Source organism: Pelophylax lessonae, assembly GCF_965119305.1.
Source record: "Pelophylax lessonae genome assembly, chromosome: 8".
In the NCBI taxonomy this organism is placed as follows: domain Eukaryota; kingdom Metazoa; phylum Chordata; class Amphibia; order Anura; family Ranidae; genus Pelophylax; species Pelophylax lessonae.
Genome location: NC_138775.1, coordinates 149,930,485 through 149,944,737, shown reverse-complemented (window position 1 = coordinate 149,944,737; position 14,253 = coordinate 149,930,485). Strand labels below are relative to the sequence as shown.

The following is a 14,253-nucleotide window of genomic DNA, read 5'->3' as shown; positions in this document are numbered from 1 at the left end:
TTGGAGCTTAATTCGCTTTGAGGACTTCTAAACATGTGGATCACAATTAACGTTAAGTGGGAGGAAGAAAGGCCATTGAAAGGTAATAACCCTTGGTAGGAGTACTTCTGCTGGCCAGCCTCCCTTCAACCTGTAAAGAATTTACGAGCACTCGGAAATAAGACATCCAGATAGGTATGGTCTTTCAGTCTGTATTTGACTGGATTCAGGTCAGGACAGCTTATATACAGTTCATAAAGGGGATGTGACATTATTTCCCCAGACCAACTAAAAATATGCATATAATATTTAAGCACACTGGACATAACATATACATAATGGGAAACAGATGTATACATAACAGGAAAGCAAACTCAGGAAAGAAACATCTTAGAATAGCAAAACACTGTGCAACCAAAAAATATTCTCACAGCTCAGAAACAATGGGAGGAAACTTACATCCTCAACAGAAAAAAAGTCTAAGTTACAAAGAGAGAGAGAGATTTTCAGTAAAATTAAAAAGTTAAAGCAAAACTCCAATCATTCAATTAAGCATGACTATATAACATTTAAATAAAACATAATCCCAACATTCCCTCCTATTTGTGACATAAGTGACAACTATAAATCTTGTCTCCAATATGCATCATCTTGTGTTGCCTGTAAATGCATTGGCCTATCTTTAACAGCAAATATATAAAGAGAAAAAGCAATAAACACATTAAAATTAACATTCCGACTTGTCTAAACCATGATAGTACAGATCCAAAAAAATCTCCAAAACTTTCCAATCTCTTAAAAGGATTCCACCCATCATTAACAATTTTCCTGGCTTCTGCCTGAAGCCCTGCTACCTTCTTTTGATGTTGATCAATACTTCATATTAATCAGGCACTTCCATGCTTGTATTATGAGTCCATGTACAACACTCATAATCTTCTGTTACTTCACAGAAACCCCGAAGTGCAGCTCCCATAGATTCATTTGCCAGCTCATGTAACATTAACTGTTTCCGTAAGGCCCTTTGATCCAGATTAAGTAGGGCAATGTCATCTTTGTTTTGTGTTATTTAATACCTCATCCATTATAACTGAATACTTGCGTAATCTTTTCATTAACTAAATCCCCAATCATGTCCACGATGGGAACCATGCCCATGCCATGCCCCCTTTAATAAAGAGTTCTCTCCTATTTACATGGTTAACAGGGATAATTTGGATGTTTACTTGCTTGTAATACATGGCGAGGACCCCTACTCCCAATTATCTCCATGACTGGAAACAGAGAGGCCAGATAGCACCATCCTCTCTCTTGTATAGGGTAACATACCTTATCACAACAGATGAACAAACTTTTGCCTAATGTGAAAGGGCGCAAGCCCAGTGCCTTTTTTACTTGGTCAGAATAACTAGATAAAGTAAATATTGACAAAACCTTACCAGTTAAATTATGTAGTGGATGTGTTTCATTGATTATGGACCAAATTATGTCATTTAAGTCTTTCTAGAAATATTAAACAAAGAAGATAGGTCCGGGCTTAAACATATTTTGAACTGTGGCTTCTCTGACACCTTTCCTCTCTCCTATTTGACTCAATTCCTAGTCTAAAACATCAGCTTGGTAGGTAAATTTAAGTGATTATAGAAAAGGAAATGTATTAATTTCCCTGGACTCATGATATGTCTTCTATACTTACTGCTGGGGTGCCATTCAAAAAATAAGTGATGTTCGCTGGAACAGCCAATAAAGGAATCCTCATTGTACTAGGGTGTAATTTACTGCAAACCCATCATTTATCATACCCTGACTTTTGTGCATAGCTATATTTGAATTGTAATAACAACATCTTATCAGTAAGAGATGTGGTATCTACTGTCGTTAAGTCTCTTGCTGGCCAATAGTGAGTCCCGTTGTGTTGCACAGTTCTTAGACAGAAAGGTAAGTCCTGTGGATAATAGTAACAGGTACTAATCACCCATACCGGCAAGAAAACTGTCAGTGAGAGAAAGCCTATCAATAGGAAGAACCTCCAAGATGTCTGGGGACTGAGAATCAACATCTGGCCCCGTGTCTTCTGATTCCACTGTTTCAGAGACTTGTGCACCTGCTTCACTCTTTTGTTTGTCTACTTCAGGGATTTCTACACCTACTTCACCCTCTTTGTCTGTGCCTTGTATTCCTACAATCCTCTGGGACCTTTTTCACCCTTGAATCATGAATCCAGGCTTGAGAATCAGCCGTTAGGATTGTGGTTCTTGTTACAGCAGTCATCACAGTTAGCTCCCCATACGGTGGATCTTTAACCTTGTGCTTGTGGATTGCTTTAACCATTGGTCTCCTGACTTAAACGGATGAATATGAATATGGTGAAGCGTCTGTGCCTGGAAGCCAGGGAAGCTTTCCATGGTTTGACCCTGTTCCAGGATGGGATAGAAAATATATGATGGCGGGAGGAATAAATTGGTTAACCACTTCTGGATCAAGCCCATTTCTGACACATGTTGTTTACAAGTGAAAATCTGTATTTTTAGCTAAAAAATTACTTAGAACCCCAAACATTATATATATTGTTTTAGCAAAGACTCTGGAGAATAAAATGTTGCAATTTTTTTTGTCATGCGGTATTTGCACAGCGATCTTTCAAACGCCATTTTTTTAAAAAAAATATATATTTTACTGCATTTAAAAAAACTAAACAGTAAAGTTAGCCCATTTTTTTGTATCACCTGTTCTGAAAGGTAATACCCCTTGCTAGGTATACTTCTTCTGGTCAGCCTCCCTTTAACCTGTTAAGAATTTATGGGTACTCGGAAATTAAACATCAAGCACGCCAGGTATGGTCTTTCAGTCTGTTCTCGACTGGATTCAGGTCAGGACAGCTTATATACAGTTCATAAGAAGGATGTGACATTGTTTTCCCAGACCAACTAAAAATATACATATAATATTTAGGCACAATGGACATACATATACATAGTAGGAAACAGATGTATACATAACAGGAAAGAAGACCCAGGAAAGAAACATTTCAGAATAGCAAAATACTGTGTGACCAAAAAATATTTGCTTGCATGTAATCGGATTACTGAAGTGAACACTGCTTCACCATTTATACTTTCTAAATTAAACATTCACTTGGCTAAATCAACAGTCTCTATTAGACAGTAAACCATCCCGGTTGAGTCAAACATTCTGTAGCTGGTGTACTATAACAAAGGTATTACATATCTGTGATTGCAATTTAAAACTCATATTTGCCTATTCCACTGTGTGTAGCGCAAGTACCTTCTAATGTCATATTGGAAAAACACTGTTAAAGACAGAATATTGGCTTTATTATTTTTTTATAAAAGATAAACTTATTTTAGTGTATAAATGTAACTAAAATCTTTTGTTTTCTCTGGCCTACGTTTTGTAATTTTGTATTCCTATTGTAATCTGTTTTAAGGGTTATTATAAAAGGACTCCTGAGTATGCTCTCATAAGAGAATGGAAGAAAGCAGGCTGTTACCCTGTACCAATGATCCATTCAACAATGCTCATTGACCTTCGAAAAGAAGCATCTCAAAATCTTCAGTTTTATCCTCCACATCCAGATTTTACTTGGTCATTTGATGACATCATTATATTTGCCTTCTCCTGCAGGCAAGCAGGTATGTGTTTACACAGCAATAGTTTGACACATATGTAGGCCTAATCAATAAGTCAATGGAAAAAACTAAGGGCACAGTAAGGTCAACAGGTACACCTATTAACCCTCCTAGCGGTATTCCCGAGTGTGACTTGGGGTTAAATTTCAGTGCCAAAAGCGGTAACCCGGGCCACACTCGGGGTACCGCTAGGAAGATCGCTGGATCCTGGAAGAGAGGGTACTCACCTTGTCCCCGGGATCCAGTGATGTCTTCCTCCCGATGCTCTGTGCCCCGGCTTTCGTCTCCTGCGACGTGACGATCGCAGGGGGGGGTGGAACCGGCAGCAAATTCAAATAGTAACACACCAAACACACTGATACATTACAAAAAAAAAAAATTCACATTAGTTTGCCCCCCAGTGCCCTTTCCTGCAGTTTTACTGTACTTTTTATGTGTATATATATATATACACATGTATATAATATATGTATATATATATATACAGTATATATACACATACATACTTTACCTTATTTATAGGTATTTATTATATTATAATTTATGATTTTGTGTTTCAAACTTTATCATACCCGAGATGTTATACAGAAGAACACACAGTAAAAAAAATCATATGTAAATAGTTGGTTTGGGCTGCTCATTCTTAAGAATGACTTGCAAAATAATGGTACCACTTTCAGCACCTAAAATCGGAAAGAATCATACTAGTGACAATAATACAGAGATCAGTGATAATACTTTACACTGACAATGTACTAATAACACTGGCTAGGAAGGGTAATATCTAGGGGCAATCAGGGAGTTAACTATGTGCCTAACAATGTGTAATGTGTGCTGCTTTTACTTTACTATCTGGATGTTTTTTCTACCTGCTTTTCAAGAAGAAGAAACAGCCAGATTGCTATTCACAGTACACATAGGGGTTGATTTACTAAAAATGGAGAGTGCAGAATCTGGTGTCCAGGTTTTATTGTCAAAGCTAAATTGAACAAGCAAGAAACGGATTGGCTACCATGTACAGCTGCGCCAGATTTTGCACTCTCTAGTTTTAGTAAATTAACCCGAGTTCTGTGTTTTTGTAAACACAGAACTCTATGTAATAGTGACTGGACACATCCAGCCACAACACGGGTCGGCAGCGAGTGCACGCACACGTGCCCCAAACCTGGAAGAAGGCCAATCACTGAAGGTGTCTGCATGCCAACTGAAGGATTTTTCTGGTATCTAACCATGTGTATTGTGAATTGCTGTATTTTTAGAAACCCAATCTTTGTAATTAATCCTTCATGTGCTGATGTTGTGATTTGTGTGTCCCTTAGCTTACCTTGCCTTTTATTTTACTAACTTTATATTGGGTTTATCACTAATAACATCTCTTATCAATGCATCTTTTTAAACACATCATAATCACAACCTGACAAATATGCTTTACTAAACAGGGGATGCTTTTGCCTGCATTGAATTGTAATTTTTATGTTCACAAGCCATTGTGACACTAAACTCTGGTTTAAAAAAAAAAAAAAAAAGTTAATTCTATTCAAGTGTGTATTTTTTTTTTTTAACTCAAAAAGTACTTTCTATTGCTCTCAACTCCCAACAAATCTGCAAACTTCCTCCAAGTCTTAGGGACTCTTGATTATGAACCATTGGGATCTGTAGTGTGCACTAACATGCACTGCTCGTTCCAAGCAAACAGAAGTGGGGGGAAAAAAGGGCAGAAAAATACAGTAAGAGATGATTTCATAAAAATATAGATTACAGGGCCATTAGGCAGTGATTGTATATGGATTATTTTTGGAGAATAAGAATATTGTTTAGTGTCACCTTAAATGCATGTAATTTCCTATCCTATCCTATTTCACATATTTATCTGAAATGTACTGCCACCTTGTGTATGTTTATAGTCGTTACATGCTACTGCAAGTATATTAATATTAATATTACAATATTATTAATAGTGTGCATATAGGCTGAATGTGATAATGAAGTCAATAAAAATAAATTAAACAGCACGTACTGTATATATGAATGCATAGAAAAAACAAATGGAGTAATCAGGGTTTAGCAACAGACAAAGGGATTCCATTGCAAATTTTGAGTTAGAACTCCTTTCTTTCCCTTGACAGGAACCCCTTCTGCTTATTGAGCTCCCCACTTCACTGCCTTGCAGTGGACTTACAATATAATAGAGTGCCCCAGCTGAAGAGGTATTGGGTTCTCCGTAGGTAGCAAAGGAAGTTACATTGCCGATACAGGGTTCATTGAGTGTAATGTAACAAAAGTATATATTGATTGCCACACCACTGCTAAAAAGTCCAGCTATGACATTATTATGCCAGTAAGGGTCAAGGGGGCAATCCTACCTAGTTTTTTTTGTCAATGGTAGTGCTAAAAACTGGGAGGCACTCCTTAAAATTTGTACCATGGTGGCAGCTTAAGTCCACCCCTTAGCAACACAGATGATCTATCCAAACTTGCACTGCTTTATTGACTAATCCTAATGATTTGTAATAACTTAATGCAATAACAAATTAAAATGTTAAGTTGGTTGAAGAGTCCCTCAGTAATGTGAGAATTTCATAAAGTCTACTCTTGTCTAGCCTCAGATTCCCATGGTATGATGAAACAAATAACAAGCTAAAAGGAGCACTATATGATTGTAGTATAACTGGTGTTATGATCTTTAAAATAAAAAAATAAAAAAACATTTTTCCAGCATGGTGACCATTAATGTGTAAGCTGTATGAGGGAAATTGTGCAACAGAATTCTAAAAATCTATATTGATGCCTGCCAGAATTTGCAAAAAGAATAAAATTGGCTACATTGATCTGAACTTGTATTGGAAAAAAAAAATACAATGTCAAAATATCCCCCCAAGAGCAGCTAGGGAATAAATGTGTTCAAGCAATAGCTGGGATAGGTTTTTATTAGAGTTGCAGGACTATACCATGTTGTGGCACCTGTAAAATTGTGTCCCCTTAGCATGAACATTTACCATTTGCAATGCACTAAATGGTATCATTTTGAAGGGGAATGTAATAATTTGTGGACAAAAGTTTACATATTTAAAACTGTATACCATTTGATACAGATTTTCTGTCTTTTTTTAGGAATTCAGATGTATATATGCAATAAGGAGCATTATGGATATCTTCCTGTACCTCTTAAACCACAACAAAATTTAGAAGATGACATTGAGAGCTTTGCTCATGTCCTTACAGAAGCAATGAGTAAGTGAAGAGTGAATGAGTAGAATATAAGTAAAACTCATCTATTTCTGATGAGCAGTAGTGTGACATAAATTATTTGTGGATATAATGATCAGGAGAATACCTGCTGAGTTCCAGCTCTAGGGTAACTCACAGGGGAAAAGTGACCACTTATTTATGTAAAACTGTTGGCTACAAGACACCATTTATGGTACCTAAACAGCTCATTGAACGCTTCATTCCAACTGAAAGTGATAAAAGTAAAAACAATTGTCTCATATATACCTGCTTACTTTCAGTACTTCATAGAGAAAAGCAAAGAAAGTGAGACAAGAGATATATTATTGCATAGTCTAAATGATCTAGAGTAGAAACAATTATAAATTATTGAACCATATTAACTAACTCATTTCTGTAATTAGTATCACACAGGGCTACAGTCTCTAATCAGACAGTCAGCCTATATAAAGGGAGAAAAAAAAATGGAGAGAGAGAGAGAGACAAAATTAAGACTAACTTGTCAAAGGTTAAGGTTACAAGACCATCTCCAAGCATCTTGATGTTCCTGTGACTACAGTTGCAAATATATTATTAAGAGGTTTAAGGTCTATGGTAGTAAAGCCAACCTCCATAGACATGGTCGCAGGAAGAACATCGGCACCTGAGTAAACAGAAGGATAGTGCAAATGGTAGGCAAAGAGACAAGGAAAGCTTCCATAGAGATACAAGCCAAACTCCAAGGTCAAGACGGTGGGTTTAAAGGAAGAAGAACCAGGAGGATGCTACTGTTGAAAGAAATAAAAAAGCCAGACTCTAAATAGCCAAAATTTATATTGACAAGCCACAGTGCTTTAGGGTGAAAAACTGGAACTCTAAAGTAAGTCATACAAGCTCTATGTTCACAGAAAAAAAAAGGCTTTCCGAAAAAAGAAAACTGTAATTATGAAATATAGAAGAACGTTGTTATGTTTTGGGCTGCTTGATGGCATCTAGCACAAGGTGCCTTAAATCTTTGCAGGGCACAGTGAAGTCTCTAGACTATCAAGTAATTCTGGAGTGAACCATACTCCCCAGTTTCAGAAAGCTCTGTCTCAGTCACAGGTCATGGGTTCTCCAACAGGATAAAAGCACCCAAGAATGGCAAGGAACAAAATATTTGACTATCCTGAAGTGGCTTCCTATGGAGTCCTGATCTGAATCTGATTGCACATATATGAAAAAAGGTAAAAACATGCGATCTGGAAGGGGCAGACTTTAAACCTGAGATAGCTAGAACAGTTTTCTCAGGAACTATGGGCCAAAATATCTGTCAGCAGGTTCAGAAATCTCATCAGGAGCTATAGCAAATGATCATCCCCAAAGGTTGTGCAACAAATTATTAGCTTTAGGTTCTCATTTTTGTCCATGTCATTTTTTGTTTAAAGTATTCTGTTGATTTAAAAATAAAAAAAAAATTGGATTTTTATTTAATGTGCAGTAAACAATAATGGAATCCAATTGCTTTGGTCAGTTTAACCACTTAAGCCCCAGAAGATTTTACCCCCTTCCTGACCAGGGCCTATTTTGCGATTTAGCACTGCGTGACTTTAACGGACAATTGCGCGGTCGTGCGACACTGTACTTAAATGAATTTGATGTCCTTTTTTTCCCACAAACAGAGCTTTATTTTGGTGGTATTTGATCACCTGTGCGATTTTTTGATCATCCGCTATAAACAAAAAAAGAGCGTCAATTTTGCAAAAATAACAATATTTTTCACATTTTTTTTATATGAAATTCCCCCCAAAAAAATTAAAAATCAAAATTTTTTAACATTTTCGGCCAATTTGTTTTATGCTACATATGTTTGGTAAAAAAAATCGCAAAAAGCGGATTTTGATTGGTTTGCACAAAAGTTATCGCATTTACTAACAAAGGGAAAGATGTTTGTCATTTTTGTTGTTTTTTTTTTTAACGCATAATGGCGGCGATCTGCGATTTTTTTGTGGTACTTCAACATTGCGGCGGACAGATGGGACCCTTGACTGACATTTTTGACACTTTTGGGGTTACCAGTGACATTACTACAGTAATCAGTGCTATATATATATATATATATGCACTGTTACTGTAAAATGACACTGGCAGTGAAGGGGTTAACTTTTTTTGAGAGGGAGGGGTTATGTGTATCCCTAGGGGCGTGGTTTTAACTGTGATTGCCTGTGGCTTGAGGTGTAGGAACAATGATCAACGGTCCTACATAGTAGAACTGTATGATCACTATTCTTACACAGGGGAGAATGACAGGCGGATTGTTTACATTTCGGCCTGCCTTTCTCCTGCTCTAATGGATGATCGCGGGTCCGCCGGTCACATGTGCGTGGGGGGGGGGGGTCCGTGACCGCGCGGGAGTGCACCTCCGGGGGCGCGCGCTCGCTCCCTAGACCGCCGCAGTAAATAGTCGTGCGGCGGTCAGCAAGCGGTTAAGCTTATTCCAGAGAAAATTGTGGGTTCTTCTTTTACCTGGAAGGGTGCCAACAAATTTGTCCACGTCTGTACATTAGAAACTCCAGATATCTGTCTAAATGGAAAGTCCCCTCTGTGAGTACTGCTATAAACAGGGCTTATCAGCGGAATTCTTAGAAAATATTGATGCTGATGCATGCTGATAAGAGTTTCTAAGTCCTTTGGTCGTTGTCAGGTGCTTCAAGGGATTGAAGAAAAATAGTCTGTCTTCTCCCCTAAAAACACAACTTCATCACTGGCCGCAGCCTTTCCTCCTAGGTTTTTTAATGGCAGCCAGGTTGAAACCTCTGTCTCTGGCAAACAGGAACCTTCTTCTCTTTTATAAAATATATTATTTTTCCCCTTTTGAGAAAACTATTTTCAGTGCTTTCTGTGTTCGTTTTTATATTGTTAGATATATTGTATGTGTAAAACAGATGTTTCATACAAAAAATCTTTTCAATGTGCATTAATGTTTTCAAATCCTCATTTATGTGGATAATTTTGAATTCTGTATGTACAGCCATTTTTGCATAATATATAAACATCCTTAAAATGGTAACTCTAATGAAACTCAAATTCTCACAATCCAAGTCCTTAACCACTTTACCACCAGAGGATTTTGCTGTCTTACGTCCAGGCCACTTTTTGCGATTCGGCGATATGCGACTTTAACTGACAATTGCGCGGTCGTGCGATGCTGTACCCAAACTAAATTTACGTCCTTTTTTTCCCCACAAACAGAGCTTTCTTTTGGTGGTATTTGATCACCTGTGCGATTTTTACTTTTTGCTCTATAAACAAAAAAAGAGCGTTTATTTTGAAAAAATAACAATATTTTTAAAAATTTTTTATATGAAATTCCCCCCCCAAAAAAATGTAAAAATCAAAATTTTTTTAAATTTTTGGCCAATTTGTTTTCTGCTACCTATGTTTGGTAAAAAAAAAATCACAATAAGCGTATTTTGATTGGTTTGCGCAAAAGTTATTGCGTTTACTAACTAAGGGAAAGATTTTTGTCATTTTTGGTGTTTTTTTTTAAAGCGTAATGGCGTCGATCTGCGTTTTTTTTGCGGTACTGCGACATTGCGGCGGACAGATCGGACCCTTGACTGACATTTTTGACACTTTTGGGGGTACCAGTGACATTTCTACAGTAATCAGTGCTATAAATATGCACTGTTACTGTAAAAATGACACTGGCAGGGAAGGGGTTAATTTTATTGGAGAGGGAGGGGTTAATGTATGCCTGGTGCTTACTAACGTGTGGGGGGGGGGGGGAGGTGACTGAGTGACACAGGGACAGATCGCTGTAATCTGTCACTGTCTGTCACTTAGGAGATCTGCCCGCTCTGTTTACACAAGCGGGCGGATCTCCAAACTAGATTCCCCGACGATCGGGGAAGAGCAGCGGCGATCGCCACCGCTCCTCCCCTGGCCCGACTCCCGCTGTGACTGAAAACAGCGGGAGCGCGCCTCCGACGGCGCACGAGCGCCGCCTACAGGGGGAGGAGTCCAGCGACGTAGGTCTACCTCACTGGACGGAATCGTGCCACTTTGCCGCAGTACAGTCCCAGTGACTGGTCGGCAAGTGGTTAAGAAGCCAAGTCAAATGGCTGATATCTTATTTCAGTTATTACAACACTTGCAGTCCCATTTATATTAGCTAAGCTATGCATCTCTATATTTATTACAAATTTCCTAAAAACAAATATTTAATGCAATTATAAAAATGAAAATGTAATATCAAAAATTTACATTAAAATGACCACACAATGCAGATCTCAACAGACCGGGTACAGGTGAATACAGTATATGATGAGGAGGCATGCCCCCGTGAGTGTAAGTGCACTAAAAGTGCAGTTGCACCTTAATGTAAACACTGTAACGATAAAATATTTGTTCACCAAAAATACACTATACTTTTTCATTAATTCAGTAAAAAATATTTTAATCAATGTTTTTCTGTTTAATGAAAATGCAATGCCAAGCATTATCTGTAAGTATAGGGGGTATTTCTTCTTCCAGGAACAGGAACATTTGTCCAACAAAACTCAATGAGGTAATTAGAATCCATGGAAATCTAATTCCAGGAGGGTATGCATTTAATGTAATTGTATACCAGAGACGCAATATTGAAACCATATCTTGCCATTTGGCCTATGACTGTGTGGTTGCATCTCTACTGGGAATGTTTATATAACCACATACATGTTAAATTACTTTTGTCTTATGTACTAAACAGTTTCACATGAAAGTGACATGCCTTCTTGGAGAAAATATGGTATATAACTTCATTTCCATCATTTTAGGTGCATTAGGCTTATGAATATAAGTGTATCTGTGGGACTTTTACTTGTAAGCATGAGGAATATAGTAAACTTCTAACTTTTTATTTTCCTCAAGGTGGGAAATGCTGCAACAGCATTGCTGACATATGGTATAGTCCGTGACATCTATTTTTTTTTGCAGTGAAATAAATAAATGCTTCTGTGTTGCCTCATACAATGCAGAACATGCTTCCTATCCTGGGGGTCAGGGACCACTTGGAGAATGTTAGGCAGTTAGCAGGGTTTACAGAACATCCCATTTTTGCCAACGGCTGAAGAATATGATTTTATGATGCATTTTAATGTATGTGTGCCAACATTAATATGCATTTTTAAAATAATTTAAATTAATTAATATGTTTGTTAGGAGATTTGTGCATCATGCAGGTCCTTCATTACCGTGTAAGGCCTCATGAACACAGGGCACTAGTAAAAACGAGCTGCAAAGCCACTACCAACGGCAGAAAAAAGCGGCTGTAAAGCACACTTTTAGTACCTTTTTGCATTGGCGTTAATGCGTGTTTAGCCGCATTAGCTTTTAGCAGCGTTTCTCTGCCTCTGTTCAAGATCAATAGCTCCCTATGAGAGCCATCTTAACTGAAATGACTTTCAGTCCATTGATTTAAATAGAAGTCGCATCCAACTCAGATCATCGTGATCCGACTTTTGGTGCGACTTGTGCTCTGGGGATTTTGAAGGGAAACCCCACACCAAAATAAAACAAAATGGCGAGTGTTCCAACCCCAAGATCCATTGCAGGCCATTTAAGTCTGGTATGTTCCCCCCAGGATCATACCAAACCCTCATATTAAAAAAAAAAAAAAAAAACGGCTTAAGGCCCCCCCCAAATCCATACCAGACTCTTATCTGAGCATGCAGCCTGGCAGCTTACTTAAGGGGGGGGGGCGAGCCAGCTCCTCCCCGGACCATACCAGGCCACACGCCCTCAATATGGGGGGTGGGTGCTTTGGGTCTGGGGGCACTGTGCCAAGGGGACAAGGGCCTCTTCCGGACTACCCTAGGTGGTGGTTGTGGGAAATCTGCACCCAGATCCAGCCCCCCCCCCCATGTAAATTAGTATGGGGTACATTGTTCTCCTACCCAATCACCCCAAAATAAGACAGTGTGGTATAAATAGAAACAAGAGACGGTTTTGGCAAGTCCATTATTAAAAATATTTCTCTGGTCTTCTCCCTCCGGTGTTCTTCCTCCGTTCTTCTCATCCGCTACTGTCTTCTCCACCGCCGACCTGGTCCTCCTCTGAAGCTGTCACCCGTCGTTTGTGCCAGCTCCACTCTATGACAGTTCTTATATAGCCATGGGGCGTTGCCAACCAGTGACGTCACCATGAGACTCTGCCCTGCTCCAAAGCACCCACACCCCCTATGTTGAGAGCGTGTGGCCTGGTATGGTCCAAGAGGGGGGGGCACTCGCTCGCTCCCCCCTTTCCTGACTTGTTGGGCTGCATACTCAGATAAGGGTCTGCAACTGGGCTACTTGGCCACTGGCCATTCCCCAGGAACTGGCTGGATGCATGCGGATGTCAACCCTTGCAGTACGACAGTCTTTTTGTTCTTAAATTTTAATACAGCATTTTAGCATGCGGTAGGAGGCCCTTAGTCTTATGCCCTTAGCATAGTGCAAAGTTCAATTTAAGTTATAAAAAAGGGTAAAGAGGCGCTGGTGATCTTTTAGCTGGATATAAATCTTAGTTGGTTACGTATAAAAATCATATATAAAAAAATATATAGACAATATAGTATATGAGACACGTGCATAAAAAATATACTTATTAAGGTGCTTATTAATATTAATATTTATGTCCCAAATTTTTAATAGTGTATAAATTATATAAATACGGTATTGGTATTTTAGGTGTAACAAACAAAAAAATTTTGTGCTTATAGTGCATAAACTTAATTAAAGTGCAAATGCTGACCTTGATTTTCCAATAAATTATTACGTATTATAAAAGTGCTTAATATCTCCACCAATAAGTTATATTCACATATAATAAATATAAAAAAATTAATAGTGCTCAAAAATTTGTGAAAAAAGTCTCTATGTTTCTGGATTTTTCATGCAACCAAATTGTGCGTTTTTTGTGATCTTTAATTCTTTCTTTAAAAAGTGCTCCAAGTGCTGGGGTGTGTCACACGTGGCCTCTTACCAGCTTTCCACAGGTCACAAGGACCTCCAGCGCATGTGATCCCTTTAAATTGGGTGGATCAAACCTCTCCTCGGTACTTTGTATATCCTGCTCCTACGTTACTCGAGGTGGACAATATGTGCGTCACAATGAGCGAAATGCATTGTGGTTAATGCTAAACCCGGAACTAACAGAGGCATTCGAGGCAGTGGCTGGGACGCAAGCCGATCGGCATAAACGGAACAGGGAGAGAGATACATGAGGGAGCTGCAGATCCCCTGAGGATATCTTCCCAACACCCGTGACCCATACTGCTTAATTGCCCAGTGCCAGGAGGGCACAACAAAGAGTAAGAGGCAAATTGTTATCCTTAGTGTGTGTTTTTTATTAAATAAACAATATTTCACTATTGGAGGCTTTTTTCCTATCTTTATATGTATGGACTATATTG

At 38.5% G+C, this 14,253-nt stretch overlaps 1 protein-coding gene across 1 annotated transcript in view; it reads left to right on the top strand.

The window, feature by feature from the left end:
- COLGALT2 (collagen beta(1-O)galactosyltransferase 2) overlaps positions 1–14,253 on the top strand; it is a 166,240-nt gene that overhangs the window by 106,694 nt on the left and 45,293 nt on the right. The window contains exons 5-6 of the mRNA XM_082265582.1: positions 3,428–3,632; positions 6,741–6,860. Of these exons, the coding sequence (XP_082121708.1) occupies positions 3,428–3,632; positions 6,741–6,860 (325 nt within the window). The remainder of the gene's footprint in view (positions 1–3,427; positions 3,633–6,740; positions 6,861–14,253) is intronic.